This window comes from Amia ocellicauda, chromosome 20 (genome assembly GCF_036373705.1).
Source record: "Amia ocellicauda isolate fAmiCal2 chromosome 20, fAmiCal2.hap1, whole genome shotgun sequence".
Lineage (NCBI taxonomy): Eukaryota > Metazoa > Chordata > Actinopteri > Amiiformes > Amiidae > Amia > Amia ocellicauda.
In genome coordinates this window covers 21,801,558-21,826,257 of record NC_089869.1, presented here as the reverse complement: position 1 = coordinate 21,826,257, position 24,700 = coordinate 21,801,558, and the positions used below count along the sequence as shown (strand labels likewise).

Genomic DNA, 24,700 nt, shown 5'->3' with positions numbered 1-24,700 from the left:
AAACCGCGCAGGTGGACACGTTGTAAAATCATAAAATCTCATGGACATCCCGAGAGCTGAAACGTCACCAGATTATTTATTTCTATATTAAAACAGAGCAGGGAATACAAGTTGCAGAGAGTAGTTTAAATACCCCCACAAATAAAGAAACCGAAATCTACTGGATTTCAGATATTAAACATTTCACCTGTTATCTTCTTAGGACAAAGATGTTTAAAATGTTCCAAAATAGCACTTTTATGAAAAGTGTATGTAGTCAAAAGTATACACAATCCTTACTTGAAATGTGTAACTCAAAGATTCATATAGAGCTGGTTTCACAGAGCCTGATTAGCAAGTCTTGGATGACTCTACCTAAACTGACATTGTGCTAATGACTAGTGCTGATCTGGCTCAGTGAAACCAGCCCTTAGATTCTGAAACACTGATTTAACTAAAATTATTTATCAATCATATTTATTTTTGATTGAAAAATTACTGACACTAGAGAAAATGCGTCAGATTCCAGTTGAATCCATTTTGCCTTCCCTACCATGGAAATCTAACAAGGACAGGGATTAGCCTGCATTGGATCGTGGGTAATAAATAAGCTTTTGTTACATTTATTCCCATATATTAAATTAACTGCTTAGAAATATCTCTATACATTTTCAATTTCTGCAGTGGTTACTGGAATATGTTCAGTGTTCATCTTCAAATTACACTTAATGGCATGCCATTATTCTTCACATTGCAAGCTGAATTAGTCTCTCAAGATGAACGAGCTGTTATTTTCAAATTCTAATTGTATATACAGCAGCTCTGTGCTTGTTCTAGAGTTTGATGTACAGGAATGTTGATTCAGCAGCTCTGTATGTTGACACACGCGTCTGATTTCTCACCGGAACTGGCACCTTGACTCTGCAGAGCATCCTAACCGGTTTATGATATTATTAAGCTGCAATATGATCTGAGGTTTACAGTGAGGCGAGCTTGAAGTTGTCAAACAGCGCTGTCCTAAATCTGTGTGCGTTCCCATGGGTTGGCCAAGAGCTGCCGTAAGCACAGGGCAACAGCTGCCGCCTCTCACAGGGAAGCAGCGTTACTCTCACGTCTCAGTCCGCACACTTCTGCCAAGGACCCGACGGACTAGCCAAGGTTTCACACGTCACATGTGCACAACTTTACATACAAAAAGTGTAAAAAGGACAAATTGTACATGATGAATGTTGCTTTATGTTAAAGTCAATTATGAGAGAGAATGATGCATTATTTATGTATTAACAGTAGTATTAGAAAGATAACATGACAATATCAATGCATTATATCATTCACAGGATGTAGGGAGTAAAAATACAGACAAGTAACAAAAAGGATACAATATTCAACTGAAGACTTCCAAATGGCAAACTTATAAACAGGGTGGAGGGGGTTGGATTTCATAGTTTTTTTCTATGGAAAGCACAGAGGACCAAAAAAGGTCCTGGTGTGTACGACAAGCGCAGAATGCAGAATGTTTTCTTTCCAAGATGAACTCAAGTTGTTGTCAGTCGGAGTCAAGAATTAAAAATTTAAATTCAAATACAAAAGAGTAGGTCAGGCCTATATGGAGAAATAATGAGGTTCCAATACCACAGGATCTTGATTTTGGGGTGCAAGAAAGTTCCCCAGCAACTTTAGTTCTCCACAAAGAGGCCCATCTGCACTGGACACCGAATCTGAGCAGAGATTGGCTATATTCGAAACCACATACTACCCATACTACATACTAACATTTCAATATTACTGTAATGTTGGTATATAGTATGGGTAGTATGCAGTTTCGAATACAGCCAGTGTCACCATAAATACAGGAAGAGGAAGTCCTTAAAAATCTGCATTTTTATCATCATCATTATTAATTTGGCAGATGCAAGTTACATGGGCTCTAATTCATACAGTTGGGTGTCTACTGGTGCAAGTTGGGTAAAATGACCCGACTGGATGGTACAACAGCAGGGTCTCAATGAAGCGCCTGGGACACATGACCCTCCAGTCACAGGTTGAGCTTCCAGGCCTCAGAATACATAGCGCTGTGTTTTTTATGAGATCGCCACCTGCATGTTTCCACACTCTTCTCATGACATCTGCCCTTCCCTGAAGATCACGCTTCACCTTCTCACGCCATCATTCTCCACTTGCATCATCAAGTTGCATAAAATCTGAGACACAAAGCGGGCGATACCTACAGCAGACCTGCAGTCACAGCCGATATCCTGGTGACCAGACATATTAATAAATATCAGCCACAGTATCCAGCTTATTGCAGCAGGAGAATTAGCAACCTGGAACCATTACCATGAATGTTAGGAAAAATTGTTTGTTTTGTTCAGCTTGTTTATTTTTTTTAGACAAAATACATTGCAATTTCTATGATAAATATGAAACATCCAGATCAGGGCATATTCAAGACCAACCCACGACTGAACGTAGAGGGGAATGCATAGTTTATTTAGGAGTTGCATACAGTATAGGTGCACAGTACACAGAATACATTTTGTTGGCAAGGAAATGACAGCATGACCTGGGAATATCTTGACACGTGGATAATCAAATCTGAACACATTGCTGGGGGCTTAACCAGTTATTTTTTTAAGTGTGATGCACCGAGAGTTCACCTGTAGAACCCAGTCCATCTGTAAACTGATGACGACGCCAGGCCGTGTGGAAAGTCTGTGGCGCATCCAAGTTCTGCACATCCGTTTGCAATCAGTGAAACAAAAAATTATCATTGCAGCTTTGTACAATGTGTCAATGCATCAGAAGCACTAAGGGATTCCAAAAAATGGTTTACATGCGATCATAAAGCAGCGCAACAGCACCTACGCCTTTCAAGAGCTAAACGTGCAATTTATTGAGCTCATCCAGTGACTTAAGAACTACAGAGCAGATTTAATTTGAATTTAATGTCAGGTGTCACTTTGAACCATTTTTGCTTTTATTTAATTGGTTACTGGGCATGTCAATCATTTGTATTACTTTGTATTCACTCCGAGCTGATTTTATGGTTGATATTTGTGTTATAATACAAATATTTTTGGTAATAGCACGTTTAAATTATCCACAGATGTAAATTGTTAAGTTTGCTTTTTATTATTAATTTAGCCTACATTCTGTAGAGAAATGACTGCCTGCCTCGGTTCCACTGTCTGGTTCTTTGGCTTGATTGACATTCAGTGTAAACAATAAAATAACATTAAAGATGGTTCAGCCATTAAATTAAGTCCCAAAAAAAACAAACCACACTGATACCTGAAATTAAATTTGAGAGATGCATGGGAACTGACATAAAATAAGCATGATGCTTGATGTAAAATAAGACTGACACCTGATGGGTGACTTCAAATATGAGTGATAACTGACGGCTGAACACTAAACTTACTAAACTACTAAAAAACAAAGTGATGCGTGACAACTGAGGGAGGATGTCCTAATAGGGACACTGTAGTGCAGGTCCTCAATGACAAACAGGGTTATGGTGAGAGGGGAAAAGCGGGAGATGAGGAAGAGAAAAGAGTGAGATTAGCTAACCGTGACGTTGGCCGGCTCAGCCCTCCAGCAGCGTGTATCCAGCGCCACCGCTGTGCGGACTCCTGCGCAGCCGGAGAGACACCGCAGCCACAGCCAGCACTGCGGCCACTAGTGCCAGCAGGGAGAGCACCAGCGGAGTCTGATCCGGGGAGCCCTGGCCGGGGGGGGCGTCCTGTTGCTGCTGCAGTTCTGGAAAGACAGATACGATCATTGGGGACGGTTACTGGCGCTTCCTCCCTGGGTCTGTAGTCCCCTGAGCAAACACACCGACACTCGATCATAGGAGGATGTGAGGAGAGCGCTGAGCAGACGCCCTCAAACAGGACGGGTATGGCTTGTAGTATTAAAATTGTATTAATCCTGCTTTATATTTCAGACTCAAATCACATCACTAATACAAGGGAGGTCTGGCACGCTTCCTTCACTGATCTTCACATACTAAAAGGAACTACTACACATAGACAGAATTCACCAATACATGGTGCAGAGGCACACAGAGCCGCGTCTGGTCAAGCAAAATGTAATTCCTCTTTCCGACAGGGCCCGTGGCAAAGGTGGAATAGGCAAATGCTAGGGGCGCCGTCCATCCATAGGGGCGCCCAAATGAGTGAAGATTTTTTTATACTATTTACTAACAGTATTTTAATACTATTAATTCGAAATATTACCAAAAAGCAAAAGCCCCCACAACATAACTACATAGCTTATTAGGCAATATTTTCTGTGTTGCCCGCAGCATCACCCCGGCCCGGCGCATCAATCCCCGTGAGTGACACTGAACGCGACACATGAACAATTGGCATCAGTAACCACTTCAAACGATGTCAAAAAGACCAAAGCCCTCTGGTGCCCAGGGAAGAAAAAGAAGAAGAGAAGAGGAGGACAGACGGGAGAAGGACAAAGGTGATGTGATGTGATGAATGAATAGTTTATCTAATTGCATAGTTACCGTTGGAGCAGTGTTACTACTAGCCAGCATACTTTGGACGATACTAGTAACGTTTGCAAATTTAAAGAGCTAGCTTTAATGTCAGTTACTTTTACCTTAAATTCATTAGGGAATGTTGGAAAGACAATTCAGCTGTTTGGGAAATCTAACCTATAACATAATTTTGAGAAATACACTTTTTCTTTCAAGTGTGCTGCACGAACCATCCACTTATTTATAATTCACTTTATGTCACTTGTTTGCTGCAAGAAAGGCAAGGCGAGTAAGACTGTAGAACAATGCTACATTATGCATATTGCACTAAGGTTACTGTAATAGTTTTCTCATGCAATACTCTTATTTATATTTTATTTATAATTTGTTTCGTGTCACTTGTTTCTTTAATACTGTTTATTTATTTATTGTTTCTAAAAATAAAGAAAATCTCAAAGAGGCACCAGCTAAAATCTTGCCTAAGGCACCAATTTGGTCAGGGCCGGCCCTGCCCTCCGATGTGCCTCGGCGTCTCGTACTACAAGAATGAATACCCTGAGCGCGGGTGCGGGATCAGTCCGCACTAGGAGGACACAAGCTTGCGCTCCTGGACAGACTGCGGTGCTCTCGGCAGTGAGACTGCGGGGGGGTACCTGCTGGGGCCCGGTCTCTGCGCTGGATGGGCCCCAACATCACGCTGGTCGTGTGCGAGGAAGGGCTCAGGTCCCTCCTCCTGCGGGACAGACAGCCCTGGGAGCAGCGGTTGGGGTAGACGTCCGCCTGGCACACCACCACCTTGCACTGCAGGTACACCGTGGAGTCGCTGCGCAGAAACCGGAAGGCATTGAACTTAAACCGCGCCATGCCTGGGGGCACGTTGGAGAAGCTGAGGTAGGTGCTGTCCTGTGGACACCTGAGGGAGAAGAAAAGAGTATCAACATCGGGATTCAGGACTACAAGGACTACAAGACACTTTTGAAATCCAAGGTACGGATAGTTTGACAGTGTCAGGTTTTCAGTATGAGTTGCCAGTCGGTAGCACACAGGAATTATTAACACCTCTTGAGAGTTGGCATCAAATCCAATTTAATTTCAGTTCAATTCTGGCATTAGAATAAGAACTGGCACAGAGTTCCAGACCTGGAATGGACCAAACGGAATGCCAACAGAACTGGAATGGACCAGAACAAATCAAAACTAAAAATATCAGTGAGGATTTGGCATTGATCTACGGCCGGCAGACGGGGCTGCATACCCGTTCCTGATCAGAGAGTAGCTCTGGTACATGTCGGAGCTGGAGGGCGAGGCCACACAGCTGTGAATGAATAGACTGAGGTTGTCGTCGCTGCTGGAGAGCTGAACTTGGACAAACAGGTCCTGGTTGAGGTCCACGGTGTAGGGAGACTCCTGCACCGGGCTCAGGAAGGAGCCGGTCTGGTAGAAGGCCACGGTGATGTTGTAGTCGCCGGAGCTGGTGATGTTGGTGGTGTTCTCTTCTCTGGCGCGGTACACCACTTCCACCATGCTGTCCCGGTGCATCCGGCAGCTCACCTGCAGCCGCAGCTGGGTCTGCCGGGTGATCAGGGCGCCGGACGGCTCGGCCCGCAGCGTGTTGACGTAAGTGATGCTGTCGTTGTCGGCCTGAGGGAGAGAGAGTGAGTGAGTGAGTGAAAGCGCGTTATATCAGCACCATTAACTAGATTAACCCAGTAGTGACTGAAGACTCATGCGGAAATCCACACATTTTAAAGACTGTAAAAATGTAAAGAAATGTTCCAGGTGCAATTGTAAGTGATTCGCTAAGTTCCTTACTTGTTGGGACTAAAAGCCTGATTGTACACATAGTACAATTTTTGGACAATAATTGCCTTCTCAATGCATTATGGGAAGATATTTATACCACACATACATACCCATCTACAAAGGGCAACTAATCTGAATCGTTACCAGTTCTGGTCTAGTTTTCACTCCCGGACTAAGAGTTTATTTATTAACGCCGGATAATTGATCAAGCTTGAGCTTCGATACATGAGCTGCCACAATGTGAAAACCAGAGCACAACGATTCCTCTAGTCCTTCCCCCGGGCAGGATGGGGGTTTACCTGTTGGAAAGTCCCGCAGCCGTCCAGCGGGATGCTGAAGATGGCGTAGGAGCCGTTGTTTTGAGGACGGCAGGACGGGTCGTTCACGCTGATGTCGCTGATGTTGTAGTCCAGCGCGTGCAGGAAGGACAGCTCCAGGCCGACCCTCATGAGCTCACTAGAGCACTCCACCTGCACTGGAGAAGGTCAAACACGCGTGTGTTGCAGAGAGCGAGGTGCGTCTCCCCCCCCCCAGAGATCCTACTCCTACTCAAGAACGAGAGAACGAACACAAACAAGTCGTGTGATCTTACAGTGGCCGCTTCTCTTTACCTGGGGAGAGGGCCCGGTACTGAGCGAGGAATCCTGGGTTCGTCACCGAACCATCGGAGCGGAAGACCACCGTCATAGAGTTGGAGGTGGACATGAATGAGTAATTATCATTCCCGCACATGATCCCCAGCAGCGGGGAGCTGGTGGAGGGTCCGTCGTACACCGAAACAGAGTCATACACACATCCGTTTGAGTTTTCCAGTCTGTGGAAGAACAGTGAGAAGTCTCTGTTTCTGAGGCTCACACGTTTACAGAGACAGTCCTGCGATGAGTGTAGATATAGATTTACACCACGATGTATATAACTGAATAATCATCATGATCTTAACAACGTCTGTGTTGACTATAGGTGTGGACACGCAGACACGAGCTCTGCCAGGGTGTCAGGGATCACAGTGAGGGTTCAGGATGTGAGAGTACACCCTTACAGCACAATTTCACTCAAATACAAGGCTAGAACAACACACTGTAACCAAAGAAAATCTTACATGAACAGGTCAAATTCCAGTTGAATGATCTTGAAAGCTGGCACTGTGATGTACCACACGCAGTTAGAACTGGAAGGGTAGTTTCCTGGATAGTTTGGGGTGGAAAACCAACCCGAGGGGCCTTCCAGGGACCCCCCACAGGACTTCAAAACTGAAAGAGACAAGGGAAAGGATTTGAAATCATTGCATTAGTGATTAAAACACATCTAGAGGGACAGACACACAGGCAGCACAACACCAATTGCACGTCAGTGCACATTGACACCTGGGGGAAGTCATCTATGGTTAAAATGCTCTCTCACCGTGACCGGCATGCACACATGCACACACACAGGACACACAGATGAATAGTATTAATAGCATTCAGACAGGGTGGATGGTGATTCCACTAGTCTGACTGCATTCGGACTAGTGGAATCACCATCCACCCTGTCCGACTGCATGTCTATATGGAGCACGCTACTGACACGCAGACAAAAACAGCTGACTATCAAGAGATACAGCAGCCCCTCACTATGACCGGCACACTGGCACACTGACACCCCTGACACGGTGCTGAGGTGGGCACACCTCTACACACTGCCCAACACAGTGCATCTACAACAGCCTCCAACACACACAGCCCATGATGACACACAGCACACAGAGACCCTACCTGGAGTCGCGGGTGGTGTGGTGGTATAGTTTACAGGAGGACAGTACTCTGAGGAGAAATGACACAGAACAGCAGCACTGAGACCCAGAGGAAACACACATCGCAGCCTCACGCCCCCAGGAGGGCCCATCACCTGCAGACACAGCCTCCGCAGCGCACAGGCCCCGACACGGTTAATACACAGTGTGTCCTCATGGTTAAAGAGCACCAGAGCACCAGCAGGAATACTGAGCTTTATCCCCAGAGCAGAGCCACACACTACTACCCATCGACTCGGTCCGATACAGAGCGGCCGGATCCCACACTTACCGTAGAAGTCGGGGCAGCAGGTATTGTTCCATTCACAGGAGGAGTCACAGGAGCAGTCACCAACAGTGCCCCCACAATTGTTCATGCATGACCCTGAAAGAGCAACACACAGGACTTCAACACACTGTATGAGAGAATTATGAGAAAAAATACATTTGTTTTGAATAATTCTGAAAGCTTTATGAGAAAGATAGTGTGTAATTATGTCTCTAACGGGATCTTGTAGGAAAATGTAAAACGCTATCAAACAGCAAGTGGAGTAAAATAGAAATAAATAATTACATTGGGAAAGGATGGGGTTGTAACCTACAGAAATAAGAAATAGGTGTTAATAAACAGAAACTGTGAAAGGGGATTAATCAGATCTCACACACACACACACAGAAGCAAGGGTTGCCCCTCGGCTCTGGAACTCCCTCCCTCCAGCCATCCGTGTCTCTGAGTCCATCACCATCTTTCCGTCCCTCCTGAACATCCACCTCTGAGACCAGGACTACCCTTAACCCCCCCACACACATTGACACACTGCTGTATGTTTCTCAGTTCACAGCCCTCTCTTCCTTCCAGTGTTTTAGTCTGCTGTGGATTTGTCTTGATTTCAGTTTGTTGACAAAATTAAAAAAGAATGACTTCATATTCTTGAAAAGCTTTAAATAAGATCCATTAATTATTACAGTTATTATTATTAAGTGTAGTAAAATATAAATAAATGATTACCTGGGTAAGTAGGGGAGGTACCTACAGAAATATAAAGGAGGTGTTAATTACACAGTGGCTGTGAGACGGGGTTAATCAGATCACACACACACACACACTCACAAAGGAGGACACAGATTAATAGTTATCAGACAGAATGAATAGCGTTTCCACTAGTTTCTACTGTACTGAGCACGCTACTGACACACAAAACAAAAACAGCTGAGTATCAAGAGATACAGCGGCTCCTCACTGAGACCGGCACACCGACACACTGCTAACAGGGCCCTGTGGGACTGGAGAGAGGAGGGCACTGCCTCCACACACTGTGAACACAACGTCCAGAGCTGCGGTGTGCATCTACAACAGCCTCCCACACACACAGCCCCTGATGACACACAACACACAGAGACCCTACCTGGAGTGGTGGTGGGTGGTGGAGTGGTGGTGGGTGGTGGAGCGGTTGTTGTTGGGGTGGTGGTGGGTGGTGGAGCGGTTGTTGTTGGGGTGGTGGTGGGTGGTGGAGCGATTGTTGTTGGGGTGGTGGTGGGTGGTGGGGTGGTGGTTGTTGTTAGGGTGGTGGTTGTTGTTGGGGTGGTGGTTGGGGTGGTTGTAGGATCACAGTACTCTGAGGAAAAATGACACACAACAGCAGCACTGAGACCCAGAGGAAACACACATCGCAGACTCTCGCCCCCAGGAGGGCCCGTCACCTGCAGACACAGCCTCCGCAGCGTACAGGCCCCAACACGGTTAATAGACTGTGGCCCTGATATTCAATTCTCTGCAAAACGTGGGCCTCGCTCAAAGAATGCGATTTGGCTCAAAGAGAGATATTCCAACACTGTGCAAAGTATTTATGTGACACTAAAGTCACATCTGCCTTTAGATCTATGGGAAAGACATCAGTAAAGAAGGTTGGAAATTGTGGTGGAAAGCACACATTCGATGACCGTGATGCTCGTTCATTACTGCGATATGTAAGGAACAACAGAAGAGCAACTCTTTCCCAGGTGACTGAGAATGTCAATGCAGGATGTGATCAGACTGTCAGCAAGAACAGTCCGTTGAGAACGACACAGAGAGGGGTATTATAGTAGAGCTGCAGTGCAGAAACCCCTCATTACAAAGACAAATGTACATCTGAGAGTTTAGCGGTGCAAAAAACACAGGCACTGGTCTACAGAGATGCGGGAAAAAAGTGATCTGGTCAGATGAGTCATCCTTCAGCATGTTCTCGACAAGTGTGCAAGTGCATGTGTGGGACACCAAGAGATCGGGACAGGCCTGACTGCTGGACCCTACAGTGAGGGGGTCCGCAGGCTCTGTTGTGCTGTGGGGGGCATTTTCCTGGCATGGTTTGTGTTCACTTGTCCCCTTAGAGGGAAGGGTCCCTTCAAATAATGACACAGTTACTCTGAGTGATCACCTTTATCCTATGGTGCACATTTCTCTCCTGATGGGAGTGGTCTCTTCCAGGATGACAATGCCCCATCCACAGGGCATGAGGGTCACTGAATGGTGTGATGAGCATGAAAATGATGTGACTCATATGCTATGGCCTTCACAGTCACCAGATCTCAACCCAATGGAACACCTATGGGAGATTGTGGACCGACATGTTAGACAGCGCTCTCTACCACCATCATCAAATCCCCAAATGAGGGAATATCTTTTGGAAGAATGGTGTCCATCCCTCCAGTAGAGTCCAGAGACTCGTAGAATCTGTGCCAAGGGCATTGAAGCTGTTCTGGGGCTCGAGGTGCCAGACACCTCACTGAGACACTGCATGTTGTTTTTTCCTTAAAATTCTCACCCGTCTGTGTGTGAGTGTGTGTGTGTGAGTGTGTGTATATATACAGCTATGGAAAAAATTAAGAGACCACTGCAAATTTTTCTTAAATCAGCATCTCTACATGTATGACAGCCAGTCCATTCATATTTTTATTTGGAATTTGGTAGAAATGTTGTCATTATAGACTATATATTGACTTTACACCCCACTTTGTATAGACCTTCGTTGATCCTACAGACATGGACGACACGCAACAGAGCAGCAGTGCTGGCCGTAGGAGGCAAACATTTACAGAGGAGGAGGTACAAGTGCTGGCTGAGTAGTACGTTGCCATGATGAGACCCCGAGCAACCGAAGGGCAGCTCAGTCGACCCCGGAGAGGACGTGAATTGTTGATTAATTGCCATTCAGTCAAAAATAGACTAATTTGTTCTGGAGCAGCACACTTACAACCATATATAAAAACAGAGAAAGTTCTGCACTTCCCATTGTTGAGTGTGTGCTGGACTGGTGCTGTGCGCGGAGTTAACGCCATCCTTCTGTTAGCCTTAAAAGCATGCCTCGTCTAAGTGAGTCTAAACAAGGGAAAGCTAGAAAACCAGGACACTTAAACAATTCTGAGAGATTTGTCACAACACCAGGGCGTTTAATTAAAATCCGGGACTGTCCTGGTAAACGTACGCTCACCCTAGTGTATGAGAGCGGGTTGTGGTGGGAGAGGAACCGTGAGATTTCAAATGTCACAACCCTTAGGATAATGTCACACAGAAAGACTATGTTTTGTATTTAATATAGACAAATATTTTTCAGTTATTCAATACGCCTATACATATATTTCCCAGAATTCAGCCACTCTCAGAAGTAATCGAATTCAAACCTCCCTTTGAATACTGGAATACTGGTGCCCATCTCTACTGGAACCAAACTGAGTTCAATAACAAGGATCGACCCATTTGTAGTGCAATCACTGAAAGGGAGATGAGTGAACAACCCTCACGGATTCAGACTCGGTCCGATACAGAGCGGCCGGATCCAACACTTACCGTAGAAGTCGGGGCAGCAGTTATTGTACGAAGGACAGGAGGATTCACAGGAGCAGTTACCTAAAATATTCCCACAATTCTCTATGCATCCTGAAAGAAAGAGCAACACACAGGACTTCACACACACTGTATGTAGAAAACAAATTGAAAAAACAAATTAGTAAAATATAAATAAATTATTACCTTGTATAAAGGTGGGAACTGCAGAAATAAAAAGCAGGTGGTAATAAAAAATACAGCAACTGTGAAAGGGATCAGATCTCACACACACACAGTATTCAGACAGGGTGGATGGCATTTGCATTAGTCTGACTGCATGTCTGTAATGAGCACGCTACTGACACACATACAGCTGACCTCATCAAGAGGTATAGCAGCCCCTCACTGAGACCCACACACTGGCACACTGGCACACTCCTAACAGGCCCTGTGTGGTTGGGCGAGAGGAGGGCACAGCCTCCCACACACACAGCCCCTGATGACACACAACACACAGAGACCCTACCTGGAGTGGTGGTGGGTGTGGTTGTTTTTGGGGTGGTGGTTGGGGTGGTTGTTGGGGCGCAATACTCTGAGGAGAAATGACACAGAACAGCAGCACTGAGACCCAGAGGAAACGCACATCACAGCCTCTCGCCCCCAGGAGGGCCCGTCACCTGCAGACACAGCCTCCGCAGCGCACAGGCCCCGACACGGTTAATACACAGTGTGTCCTCATGGTTAAAGAGCACCAGAGCACCAGCAGGAATACTGAACTTTATCCCCGGAGCAGAGCCACACATTACTGGAGCCAAACTGAGATCAATAACAAGGATCGACCCATTTGTAGTGCAATCACTGAAAGGGAGATGAGTGGACAACCCTCACGGATTCAGACTCGGTCCGATACAGAGCGGCCGGATCCAACACTTACCGTAGAAGTCGGGGCAGCAGTTATTGTACGAAGGACAGGAGGATTCACAGGAGCAGTTACCTAAAATATTCCCACAATTCTCTATGCATCCTGAAAGAAAGAGCAACACACAGGACTTCACACACTGTATGTAGAAAACAAATTGAAAAAACAAATTAGTAAAATATAAATAAATTATTACCTTGTATAAAGGTGGGAACTGCAGAAATAAAAAGCAGGTGGTAATAAAAAATACAGCAACTGTGAAAGGGATCAGATCTCACACACACACAGTATTCAGACAGGGTGGATGGCGTTTGCATTAGTCTGACTGCATGTCTGTAATGAGCACGCTACTGACACACATACAGCTGACCTCATCAAGAGGTATAGCAGCCCCTCACTGAGACCCACACACTGGCACACTGGTACACTCCTAACAGGCCCTGTGTGGTTGGGCGAGAGGAGGGCACAGCCTCCCACACACACAGCCCCTGATGACACACAACACACAGAGACCCTACCTGGAGTGGTGGTGGGTGTGGTTGTTGTTGGGGTGGTGGTTGGGGTGGTTGTTGGGGCACAATACTCTGAGGAGAAATGACACAGAACAGCAGCACTGAGACCCAGAGGAAACGCACATCGCAGCCTCTCGCCCCCAGGAGGGCCCGTCACCTGCAGACACAGCCTCCGCAGCGCACAGGCCCCGACACGGTTAATAGACTGTGGCCCTGATATTCAAAACTGTGTGCCTCGCGCAAAGACTGCGTTTTGGCTTTAAGAGAGAGATATTCCAACAAAGCGCACAGTATTTCTGTGACACTGGAATGAGACTTTTTCCTGCCCCAAAATTGTTCTTCCCACTGTTTGAGCCAGCAGTCCAGTTACTGGATGAAGGCGCCTCACAAATATCGCACAGATATGGGTATATTCAGTGGCATTAGGGTTTTCATGCAATTAAAAATCGATTGCGCTATGTGCATGTCTAATGTCAGTCTCATATTACCGAGTCATTACCATAGGTTAATAAGCCACAGCATTAAAGGAACAGGACTCTGCAGGTGGAAGAATGGAGGCAGTGTGCTGGACAGAGGTGGGTGCCATGTTTCTGCACTCTGTTACATTATAAACGCTCTATTATGTGTACATTCATATATATATATACACACACACACACAGACGGGTGACAAATTAAAGGAAAAACCTGAATAAATGGGTGGAGGAACATAATGAATGCAGATGTATCCAAACAGGTGTATTGCATGATACAATTAAGCAATTAACATCCTATCATGCTCTGTGGCATGTATACAAATGCTGAGCAGGCCCGAGATCTGTCCAGAGATGTTGAAAGTGCTGGACAATGTTGGGGTGGCGTGGCTAACGCGCCTCTTCAATGTTACGTGAATGAAGGCAGGTACAGTTCCTCTGGATTGGCAAACTGGGGTGGTGGTCCCCATCTTCAAGAAAGGGGACCAGAGGGTGTGTTCCAACTACAGAGGGATCACACTCCTCTGCCTCCCTGGTAAAGCCTATGCCAGAGTGCTGGAGAGGAGACTTCGTCCGTTAGTTGAACCTCGGATGCAGGAGGAACAATGTGGATTCCGTCCGGGCTGTTGAAGAACAGACCTGCTTTTTGTCCTTTCACAGATATTTGAGGGGGCATGGGAGTATGCTAATCCAGTCTGCATGTGTTTTGTGGACTTGGAGAAGGCATATGTCCATGTTCCCCGGGATGTCTTGTGGAAGGTGTTGATGGAGTATGGGAAGCCACGGTCGCTTATGCATGCCATCCGGTCCTTTTATTCCCAAAGCGAGAGCTGTGTCCTTATTCTCGGTGTTAAGTCGAATACGTCTTGTCTCCACTCCTGTTTGTGATTTTCATGGACAGGATATCAAGGCACAGACAAGCTAGGGAGAGTATCCAGTTTGGGGGCTTGGAGGTGGCATCACTGCTGTATGCAGATGATGTTGTGTTTCTTGCCCCATCCGACTGTGATCTCTGACACGCACTCGAGCACTTCACTGCTGAGAGTGAAGTGGTTGGGATGAGAATCAGCTCCTCCAAGTCTGAGGCCATGGTTCTCTCTTGGAAAAGAGTGGATTGCTCGCTCCAGGTTAGGAGGGAGCAGCTGCTCTTAGTGGAGGAGTTTAAGTACCTCTGGGTTTTGTTCACGAGTGATGGAAAGGGGAAATGTGAGATTGGCAGGCGGATTGCTGGAGCGTCTGTAGTATTGTGGGAGCTGTATCGGTCCGTGGTGGTGAAGCGGGAGCCAAGTCCTTGGACAAGGCTCGCAGTTTACAAGTCAATCTACCTCCCCATCCTCATCTATGGTCATGAACGTTGGGTAATGACCACAAGGACTAGAATGAGATCACCTTAGAGGGTCACTGCAAATCATGACAAAGTTATTCTGAGTAATCACCTTTATCCTATGGTGACACATTTCTATCCAGATGGTGTAATGAGCGACACGTACACCAGAGTTGTAGTGAACTCCAAAGTGATTGTTTATTACAACTCTCCTAATTATACATTCTAATCTATGGAAGCCTCAGTAGGTCAAACTATACTTTAACGTATCTTTACACCTCCTTTTCTTTCTTTTTCTTTTTTTGAATTTCGATTCAGTATGCTTCATGTATAATTATCCTATTATTACTTATTTTAAACTTGTTTCTCATTTTAAAGATTCAGTTTATCTGGAGGTCTGTGATGAATGGGCTTGAGCCGTCATCCTGTCTTTAAAACTGAAACCCCAAAATACGCCGTTAATTTGTGTGTGTGTGTTACGAGGACAGTCGGATGTAAAGTTTTACGCATTATCCATCTCATTCACTCAATCTCTCTCTCTCTCTCTCTCTCTCTCTCTTTATCTAGTTGATTAGTCTATATTTCAGTATTAAAACTCCCTCTAACTTCATAATCCAACTCTCCTTTAAGTCCACACACACACACACATACGTGCGTATAAATGTGAGGAGTTGATACTTTAAAACACTGGTATTTATCTTTGCTTCTGTTCAGGTCGGGGTCTGCTGTGGGGAGTCGATCTGAAGATATTCGTTTTTTTTAAATAAGTAATCTATTGGAATGCATATGGTTTTTGTGCGAGGGGGCTTTTGTAAGGCAACTGATCTGTGTATGGGTATGGGAAGTGTGCCTTTTCTTTGGTTCTGCATGGTGGCAGTGCTGTAGGGGTTTCAACTGGGGAGGAATTAGTGCTCCTGTAGGCGAGTGCCGCGTAATCTCCCCTTAAAGGTGTGTGTTTACGCATATTGTCATGGAGGGGAGGGAAATAGCGATGTGACAGAAGATGCATACCCTACATAAGTACTAGGAACTGTGCATGTAAAGTATTATCCTGTTACGCTGATTGAAATGATTATTATTGTAGATTATTCTGTGCATAGATTCAGTACAAATGTAATGTTTGTTTTGATTTCTTTTTTCCCCAATCTCTGTATTGGGGCAGGTGGACTCTTCCATTTCTGGGGAATGAGTATAAAGGCTGTACAAACAGACAAGAAGGGGTTCTTCTCTTTCTTCCAATGATGAGGAAGGGTTACTAGCATTTAGTGGTGCAGTTTTTACTGTTATTTAGAGTTGTTTTCATTAGTACTGATTTAGTTGTTTGTTTGTTTTCAATGAATTATGGAATCTTTTTTTCTTTTGGTTCAAGAATGTTTTCTTGAATTAATTTTGTCTGGACACTAAAGGCATAGTAAAATACTTTTTTCTTCGGAATGTTGCTGACTCTGGCTCAATTTGTTCACCCTCCATGGCCGCTTTCTATAATACCTGAGCGAACAGGCATGGACAGTTTTTATATTCAGTGACAAGTCCATTTGACATCACCTGGGACCTCACAAGGTCTGATTGTACGTCCCGACTTCCTTTGAATCATGACATTTGACTCAGTAGGATTGTCTTGCAGCGATTCCCCTGCAGCATCAGTTCTTTGAGTATCACTCACCTTGTCTTCTGCCTCAGCATCTGACTGGTTCTACTTCTCCTCAGTTTCCTGCAGTGCCTGTGTAGATTCTTCAGTGTGCTGATCCAACTTCTCCTGGGTTTTAAGTAGATGTCTACAGTTTCGTCTCACAATCTTTCCAGCTTAAAACATTGTAGGACCTTGGAGCCACCTCTCTCAACACTGTAGCTCTGTGGTACCACTGTTCCTTTCCAGCATCATAAACTCTCACCGTATCTTGAGGCTTCAGTGGTAATAGACGTTTTGCAGAGCGATCAAAGTGGTGTTTTTGGAGGTTTTTCATTCATTTCATTTTTTGAAAAGCCAGCGTTTTTTTCTTCTCTGATATAACCCTTGGTACTCGGGTCTTCAGTTTCCGACCCTTGAGTAGCTCACCAGGTGACAGTCCATACGCCATGGGTGCTGCTCTGCATGCCAACAGAGCAAGATAAGGATCCTCCCCTTTCTCTGAGGACTTTTTTAGAAGGGTTTTCACAATCTGGACTCCCTTCTCTGCTTTTCCATTTGCTTGTGGATAGTGTGGACTCATAGTGACATGTTGGAATTCATAATCTCTGGCAAAGTGCTTGAACTCCTGACTCGCATATTGAGGTCCGTTGTCCGACACTACAGTTTTTGGAATGCCATGCCTGGCAAAGAAGGACTTCATTTGCATGATGATCGCATTTGAAGATGTGTTAGTGAGGACTTCCATTTCCGGAAAATTTGAATAATAGTCAATGAGTAGTAGATATTCCCTGCCATTGAAATGGAACATATCAGTTCCGACCTTCTCCCATGGCTGTTGAAGCATTTCATCTGTCAGTAAAGGTTTCTTCTGCTGCTTGTGAAGATACTTGATGCATGTGGCACATTTGTTGATCATTTCAGCTATGTCTCCGTTTATGTTTTATAGACTGTTTCCCTGACCAGCCACTTTGTTTTTTCAATGCCCAAATGCCCCTGGTGCAATCTCTTTAGGATTTCCAGTCTCAGAGTCGTGGGTATCACAATTTGATTTGTTTTCAGCAACAATCCCCCCACAAATGTTAACTCTTCATGAAATGAATAGTACTGTGGACATGCTTGCTTGGGCCAGCTATTCTGCATGAGCCACATGACCTTTTGCAGCTGACGGTCATTACTGGTTTCCTTCCACGATCCTTTGCTGCAGCGTTGGAGACAGTGGGAGTGCTTCCATGACAGCATGTACATGGCTTGCTACCTACTCAATTTCTTGTGGATGACTGGCTGCTGGTGGCCCCATAGGACTTGCTCTGGACAGAGCATCTGCCAGAATCAAGAACTTTCCTGGTTTGTATGTTAAAGTGTAATCATATCTTTGCAGCCACATCATCATTTGCTTAATTCGTGGTGACATATCATTAAAGTGCTTCTTTGAGATTATTATCAGAGGCTTATGATCAGCCTCTATTTCAATTTGGGGCAATCCAAACACATAGGAATGAAACTTCTCACAGCCAAACACAAGGCCCAAACACTCCTTTTCAATTTGTGCATACAGTGAGGGAAAAAAGTATTTGATCCCCTGCTGATTTTGTACGTTTGCCCACTGACAAAGAAATGATCAGTCTATCATTTTAATGGTAGGTGTATTTTAACAGTGAGAGACAGAATAACAACAAAAAAATCCAGAAAAACGCATTTCAAAAAAGTTATACATTGATTTGCATGTTAATGAGGGAAATAAGTATTTGATCCCCTTTCAATCAGCAAGATTTCTGGCTCCCAGGTGTCTTTTATACAGGTAACGAGCTGAGATTAGGAGCACTCTCTTAAAGGGAGTGCTCCTAATCTCAGCTCGTTACCTGTATAAAAGACACCTGTCCACAGAAGCAATCAATTAATCAGATTCCAAACTCTCCACCATGGCCAAGACCAAATAGCTGTCCAAGGATGTCAGGGACAAGATTGTAGACCTACACAAGGCTGGAATGGGCTACAAGACCATCGCCAAGCAGCTTGGTGAGAAGGTGACAACAGTTGGTGCGATTATTCGCAAATGGAAGAAACACAAAATAACTGTCAGTCTCCCTCGGTCTGGGGCTCCATGCAAGATCTCACCTCGTGGAGTTTCAATGATCATGAGAACGGTGAGGAATCAGCCCAGAACTACACGGGAGGATCTTGTTAATGATCTCAAGGCAGCTGGGACCATAGTCACCAAGAAAACAATTGGTAACTCACTACGCTGTGAAGGACTGAAATCCTGCAGCGCCCGCAAGGTCCCCCTGCTCAAGAAAGCACATGTACAGGCCCGTCTGAAGTTTGCCAATGAACATCTGAATGATTCAGAGGAGAACTGGGTGAAAGTGTTGTGGTCAGATGAGACCAAAATCGAGCTCTTTGGCATCAACTCAACTTGCCGTGTTTGGAGGAGGAGGAATGACCCCAAGAACACCATCCCCACCATCAAACATGGAGGTGGAAACATTGTGCTTTGGGGCTGTTTTTCTGCTAAGGGGACAGGACAACTGCACCGCATCAAAGGGACGATGGACGGGGCCATGTACCGTCAAATCTTGGGTGAGAACCTCCTTCCCTCAGCCAGGGCATTGAAAATGGGTCGTGGATGGGTATTCCAGCATGACAATGACCCAAAACACACAGCCAAGGCAACAAAGGAGTGGCTCAAGAAGAAGCACATTGGTGCCACATTGGTGCCACATTGGCCACTCCAGGACCTTAGTCTCCAGACCTTAATCCCATAGAAAATCTGTGGAGGGAGCTGAAGGTTCGAGTTGCCAAACGTCAGCCTTGAAACCTTAATGACTTGGAGAGGATCTGCAAAGAGGAGTGGGACAAAATCCCTCCTGAGATGTGTGCAAACCTGGTGGCCAACTACAAGAAACGTCAACAAGGGTTTTGCCACCAAGTACTAAGTCGAAGGGGTCAAATACTTATTTCCCTCATTAACATGCAAATCAATGTATTACTTTTTTGAAATGCGTTTTTCTGGATTTTTTTGCTGTTATTCTGTCTCTCACTGTTAAAATACACCTACCATTAAAATTATAGACTGATCATTTCTTTGTCAGTGGGCAAACGTACAAAATCAGCAGGGGATCAAATACTTTTTTCTCTCACTGTATCTGCTCATTTCTGTCAGTGATCTAGCTGCATAGGCCACTGGTTTCCAGGCTCCCTCCTGTTCCCGTAATAAAACAGCACCCAGGCCAACTTTAGATGCATCAGTTGACACTCTGGTTTTCTTGGTTGGATTGAAGAAGGCAATTACAGGTTTTGTAGCCAGTATTTGTTTCAATGTCTTCCATTCCTCATCATGTGCCTGTTGCCATGACCATTCATTTTTAGCTTGAAGCAGTTCTCTGAGGGTTACGGTTTTAGCTGAAAGGTTTGGCACAAACTTTCCCATATAGTTAACCATTCCTAAGGCTCTCTGTATGGCTCTCCTATCGGCTGGCTTAGGCATATCACTCACTGCTTTGATTTTGTTCAGATCTGGCCATATTGCTCCTGATGTTAATCTGTCTCCCAGATAAGTCACTTCCTTCCTGCCTGCCGGCACTTTTCTTTGTTTAGTTTTAGTCCATACTGGTGCACTCTCTCCAGTGCTCAGTCAGCTCTGGCATTGTGCTCCGCCTGTGATTTTCCCCATATAATGATATCATCAATGTACACTCTGACTCCTTCCAGCCCTTCAAAGATGTTCTCCATTGCCCGGTGGAAAATTTCTGGTGCAGGGCTGATGCCTAAGGGAAGTCTTTGGTAGCTGTAGTCTGCATACGCCTTGTGTTTCAATCATTTGCCCATTATAAGCTTTCAGACCCATGTTTTTCTTTATTATTCTAGGCTTATTGTCCAAGTCATTTAAGTCTGTATCACGTTAGCTCTAGCTCCTTTATCTAATTTCATACACAGTAGCTGGGTTGTTTGCCATTTCGTTATTTACAGTGTCTCTGTCAACTGCTCCTATGAACATCACGTGCCCATTGTAGGCGCTTTCGGCAGTGGACAGGGGTCAGCATGGGCACCCTGAATGGTCTGCGGCTACGCAGCCCCATACGCAACAAACTGCGATGCACTGTGTGTTCTGACACCTTTCTATCAGAACCAGCATGAACTTTTTCAGCAGTTTGAGCTACAGTAGCTCGTCTGTTGGATCGGACCACACGGGCAAGCCTTCGCTCCCCACATGCACCCCACAAGAGCTGCAGTTTTGGAGATGTTCTTGTATATAAATGGGGTAAGAGTACATACAGTTCTAATGTCTCGAATCCAGCAGAATACTGAGCTTTATCCCTCAGAGCAGAGTCACATATTACTGGAAACTAGGCACTTGCAATGTTTTTACTATTCAAACTTTTTTTTGCGAATACTTTTACTTTACTTCATATTTTGAGCAGCGGATTTACAAAACGAAATGTGTGTGACGTCTCCCTGTATCATGATCTCGATTAACACTGACAGTGAGTGAAGTATCCCAGATATTGTCCATTATTATTTCTCTGTGCGAGAATTAAACTGCACTGCTCTAGAACATCATCAACTTTAAATTTCTTTGCGATTCCTTCAAAAGAAAATCCCTTGTCCTGAGACTGTTGTCACATGATCAGGCAGTGGTTGTGTATTCATTGCTATTTTTCAAGGTAGTGATTTATTTCTACACTGTAGACACATCTGCCTGTCATTTGTCAGACTGGCGCTGGTTTCACGGGCAGCTGCACGTCTCTGGGCACACAACTCTGACACATGCCACTCAGTGCCTTTGATTCTGTTGGCATGCAGAAAACCGTCTATAGTAGCTTCACCATATTACATACAGTTACTGGTAATGAGGGTTTACCAATATCATTCAAACGTTTGCTTCTTCATGTGATCGATCACAAAGAAACATGCCTTGTGTATTTTTAAGGTTTTAAGAGTTTTAAATGAGTCTAAACAAAGGAAACTGGGACATTTAAGCAATTCTGAGAGATTTGTCGCAACACCGGGGCGTTTAATTAAAATCCGGGACTGTCCTGGTAAACGTACGCTCATCCTAGTGTATGAGAGCAGGTTGTGGTGCGAGAGGAACCATGAGATTTCAAATGTCACAACCCTTAGGATAATGTCACACAGAAAGATAGATTATATTTAACGTTTTTCAATACGCCTATACGTATATTTCCCAGAATTCAGCTACTCTCAGAAGTAATCAAATACGAACCTCCCTTTGAATACTCGAATACTTGTGCCCATCTCTACTGGAACCAAACTGAGTTCAATAACAAGGATCGACCCGTTTGCAGCGGAATCACTGAAAGGGAGATGAGTGGACAACCCTCACGGACTCGGACTCAGACAGAGCGGCCGGATCCCACACTTACCGTAGTAATCGGGGCAGCAGTTATTGTTCCATTCACAGGAGGAGTCACAGGAGCAGTCACCAGAAGTGCCCCCACAATTGTACATGCATGACCCTGAAAGAAGAGCACCAGATGTTTGGAAACCCAGATACATATAAAGCTGTGTGTTCATAACAGGACAACGAAATTGAGGAAAACAGACCATCTACACACAGACCCTACCCCCCCCACCTGCTCCACCCGAGACCCATCCCACCCATTCATCCCTCTTCATTGGCTCTTCCTTCAGCTAATCAAACTCGGTGATGGTTGTTTCCTCTGTATGAAAGCATCTCATTTGTTACACAGTTGAACAATGCAATACGCAAATAATCTGGATTTGTTCTCACCTGGCACTTCTTCTGTATTCAGTGCTGAAACTGTACGTCTTGTCTCTGTGAAAGAGGCATCGTCACACTGGATACGTGCACAGCATGGCATTGAGTCAGACGGACACATTCACACAGGGCGATACCACTACAAGCATGGGAGATTTACAATTCTGGGAGAAGATAAATACCCTGTCCGTCACACCACCAGCATTCGTCATTTTGCATCCCACCACCTCCCTTGTCACCACCTCTACAGCAGCTCTGTGACATATTCCCCATGAAACTGTGTGTGTTTATGTGGGGGGGGTGCCAGGCCGTCATTCCCTCAAGTCAAGCGAGTTCAAGCCAAACCTCTTTACATTTAATCCTCACGCCACATCACAACCGGTGTGGTAAACTACTGAAGTATAATTCTGTTCCTACAGTGTCTCTCAAAAGTATTCACCCCCCTTGGACATGTCATTGTGTTACAACATGAAATCAGAATGGATTTAATCAGGAGTTTTCTCCACTGATCAACACAGAAAATCATTAAGATGAAGGAACATTCAAATCCAATCCAGAATAAGGTTCTTCAAAAGCACCAGTCAGGGGTCAGATATAAGAACATTTCCAAGTCATTGAATATCTCCGGAGCACAGTGAAGTCCATTAAGACATGGAGAGAATATGGAACAAACGTGAGTATCCGGGCGAGAAGGGCACTAGACAGGGAGGCCAGCAAGAGGCCTATGGCAACTCAAAAGGAGTTACAGTCTCCCATGGCTGAGCTGGGAGACACTGTGCAGACTGCAGCAATAGCCCGGGTGCTTCACAAAATTGCCTTTTATGGGAGAGTGGCCATTGTTGAAAAAAACTCACATCAGATCTGGGTTAGAGTTTGCCAGAAGGCATGTGGGAGACTCTGAGACCATGTGGAGGAAAATTCTATAGTCTGATGAGACCAAAATAGAGCTTTTTGGCCTCAACGCTACATTTGGCTCCAGCCTAATACTGCACATCATCCTGAGAACACCATCCCTACCGTGAAGCATGGTGGTGCAGCATCATGCTATGGGGATGCTTCTCTGTGTCAGGGCCAGGAAACCTTGTAAAGATAGAGGGCAAAATGGATGCAGCAAAGTACAGAGAAATCCTGGAAGAAAACCTGCAGAAGTCTGCAAGAGACCTGGGACTTGGGAGAAGATTTCTCTTCCAGCAGGACAATGACCCCAAACAGACAGACAAAGCCACACTGGAGTGGCTTCAAAACGAAAAGGTCAATGTCCTGGACACACACACACCCTCACTCCCCCCCCCCCCCATCTAATTTGCATTAAAAGTTCAACAGCAGAAACAAAGGACAATACAAGTGACATATAAAAAGATTCTCACCAGTCCATTCTGTAGTAAATCCTGTAACAAACAGAGAAAGAGGTTTCATCACACTGGAGCAGAGCAAAACTGCCCTCTTAAAGCAATACACACGTTATAATCAATCAATAAATACGCACTCATTAGTTTTCTTCCTAAAAGCATGGCAATATTCAATATTCATAAACTATCTGCTGACTTAGTAATATTGAAAGGCAATGCAGCACATGCTATATGTTACAGGATTTTAGGGTCAATGCCTTCCGTTTTAAAGCGACTGTTTTAAGGTGCATTTTGCCAGGAATTGACGCTAATGCAGTTGGAGTTCAACACACAGCTCTTTCAGACGAAAGTCTCCAGGGGTATCTGGGCGTCTGTCACTTACAGAAGGTCAGTAATTATCACTGATAAACCCTTTTGCCCATTGATAGTGCGATATCGTTACAATAGCCTCTTCTGAACCTGTAAACTACAGCAAAATTCCCATCTGCAAAGAACGAGCAAACAACAGCACTGCCCCTCCAGCTATCCCAAAACACCATGGCCGTCCCACTTTACAATGAGCAGCCGTTGAGCCTCCCCACATGAAGTAGTTTCAGGTCCTCCCTGCGCTGCGCTTGGCAAAGGCGCGTTCATTTAGACGAGTCGTGTCTCTCAAACGCAGCCTTCACCCCTCCAGGGACCGCGAGCTACACTTCCGGTCAACTCTGCCTCCTCTGCCCCGGTGAAGCAGCAGGAGGTCGACTGCCCACGTACCTGCAGCCCCCAGCGCCAGCAGCCAGCAGGCAGCCAGGCACACGGCGGTCTTCATCCTCTCGCTCTGCCTCACCTGCAGCTCACCGGGCTTATATACCCCACTGACCTCCTCCACAATCTGTACCAAACCCCCCCGCACCTCCCCCAGCCATCT

General features: G+C 45.3%; 1 protein-coding gene across 1 annotated transcript; it reads right to left on the bottom strand.

Moving 5' to 3' along the window:
• Positions 1 to 5,044: 5,044 nt before the first annotated feature.
• On the bottom strand, positions 5,045 to 24,595 carry LOC136715805 (CUB and zona pellucida-like domain-containing protein 1). Its single transcript, XM_066693185.1, has 20 exons — positions 24,547 to 24,595; positions 23,812 to 23,832; positions 22,457 to 22,501; positions 22,089 to 22,181; positions 13,288 to 13,353; positions 12,966 to 12,983; positions 12,785 to 12,874; positions 12,377 to 12,442; positions 12,055 to 12,072; positions 11,872 to 11,961; positions 9,452 to 9,661; positions 9,055 to 9,075; positions 8,620 to 8,643; positions 8,338 to 8,430; positions 8,029 to 8,076; positions 7,374 to 7,524; positions 6,886 to 7,088; positions 6,574 to 6,749; positions 5,727 to 6,112; positions 5,045 to 5,384 (listed from the first exon to the last, which is right to left on the bottom strand). The coding sequence occupies exons 4-20, from the start codon at positions 22,171 to 22,173 to the stop codon at positions 5,045 to 5,047; spliced, it is 2,085 nt and encodes a 694-aa protein (XP_066549282.1). The 5' UTR covers positions 22,174 to 22,181; positions 22,457 to 22,501; positions 23,812 to 23,832; positions 24,547 to 24,595.
• Positions 24,596 to 24,700: the final 105 nt, after the last annotated feature.

Coding starts and splice junctions, on each gene's coding strand:
- LOC136715805 (XM_066693185.1), bottom strand. CDS start 22,173: ATGTACAATTGTGGGGGCACTTCTGGTGACTGCTCCTGTGACTCCTCC. Junction 8,431..8,619: donor CAACCCCATCCTTTCCCAAT/GTAATTATTTAT, acceptor TTGCTCTTTCAG/GGTCATGCATGAACAATTGT. Junction 7,089..7,373: donor CTGGAATTTGACCTGTTCAT/GTAAGATTTTCT, acceptor GTTCTTCCACAG/ACTGGAAAACTCAAACGGAT.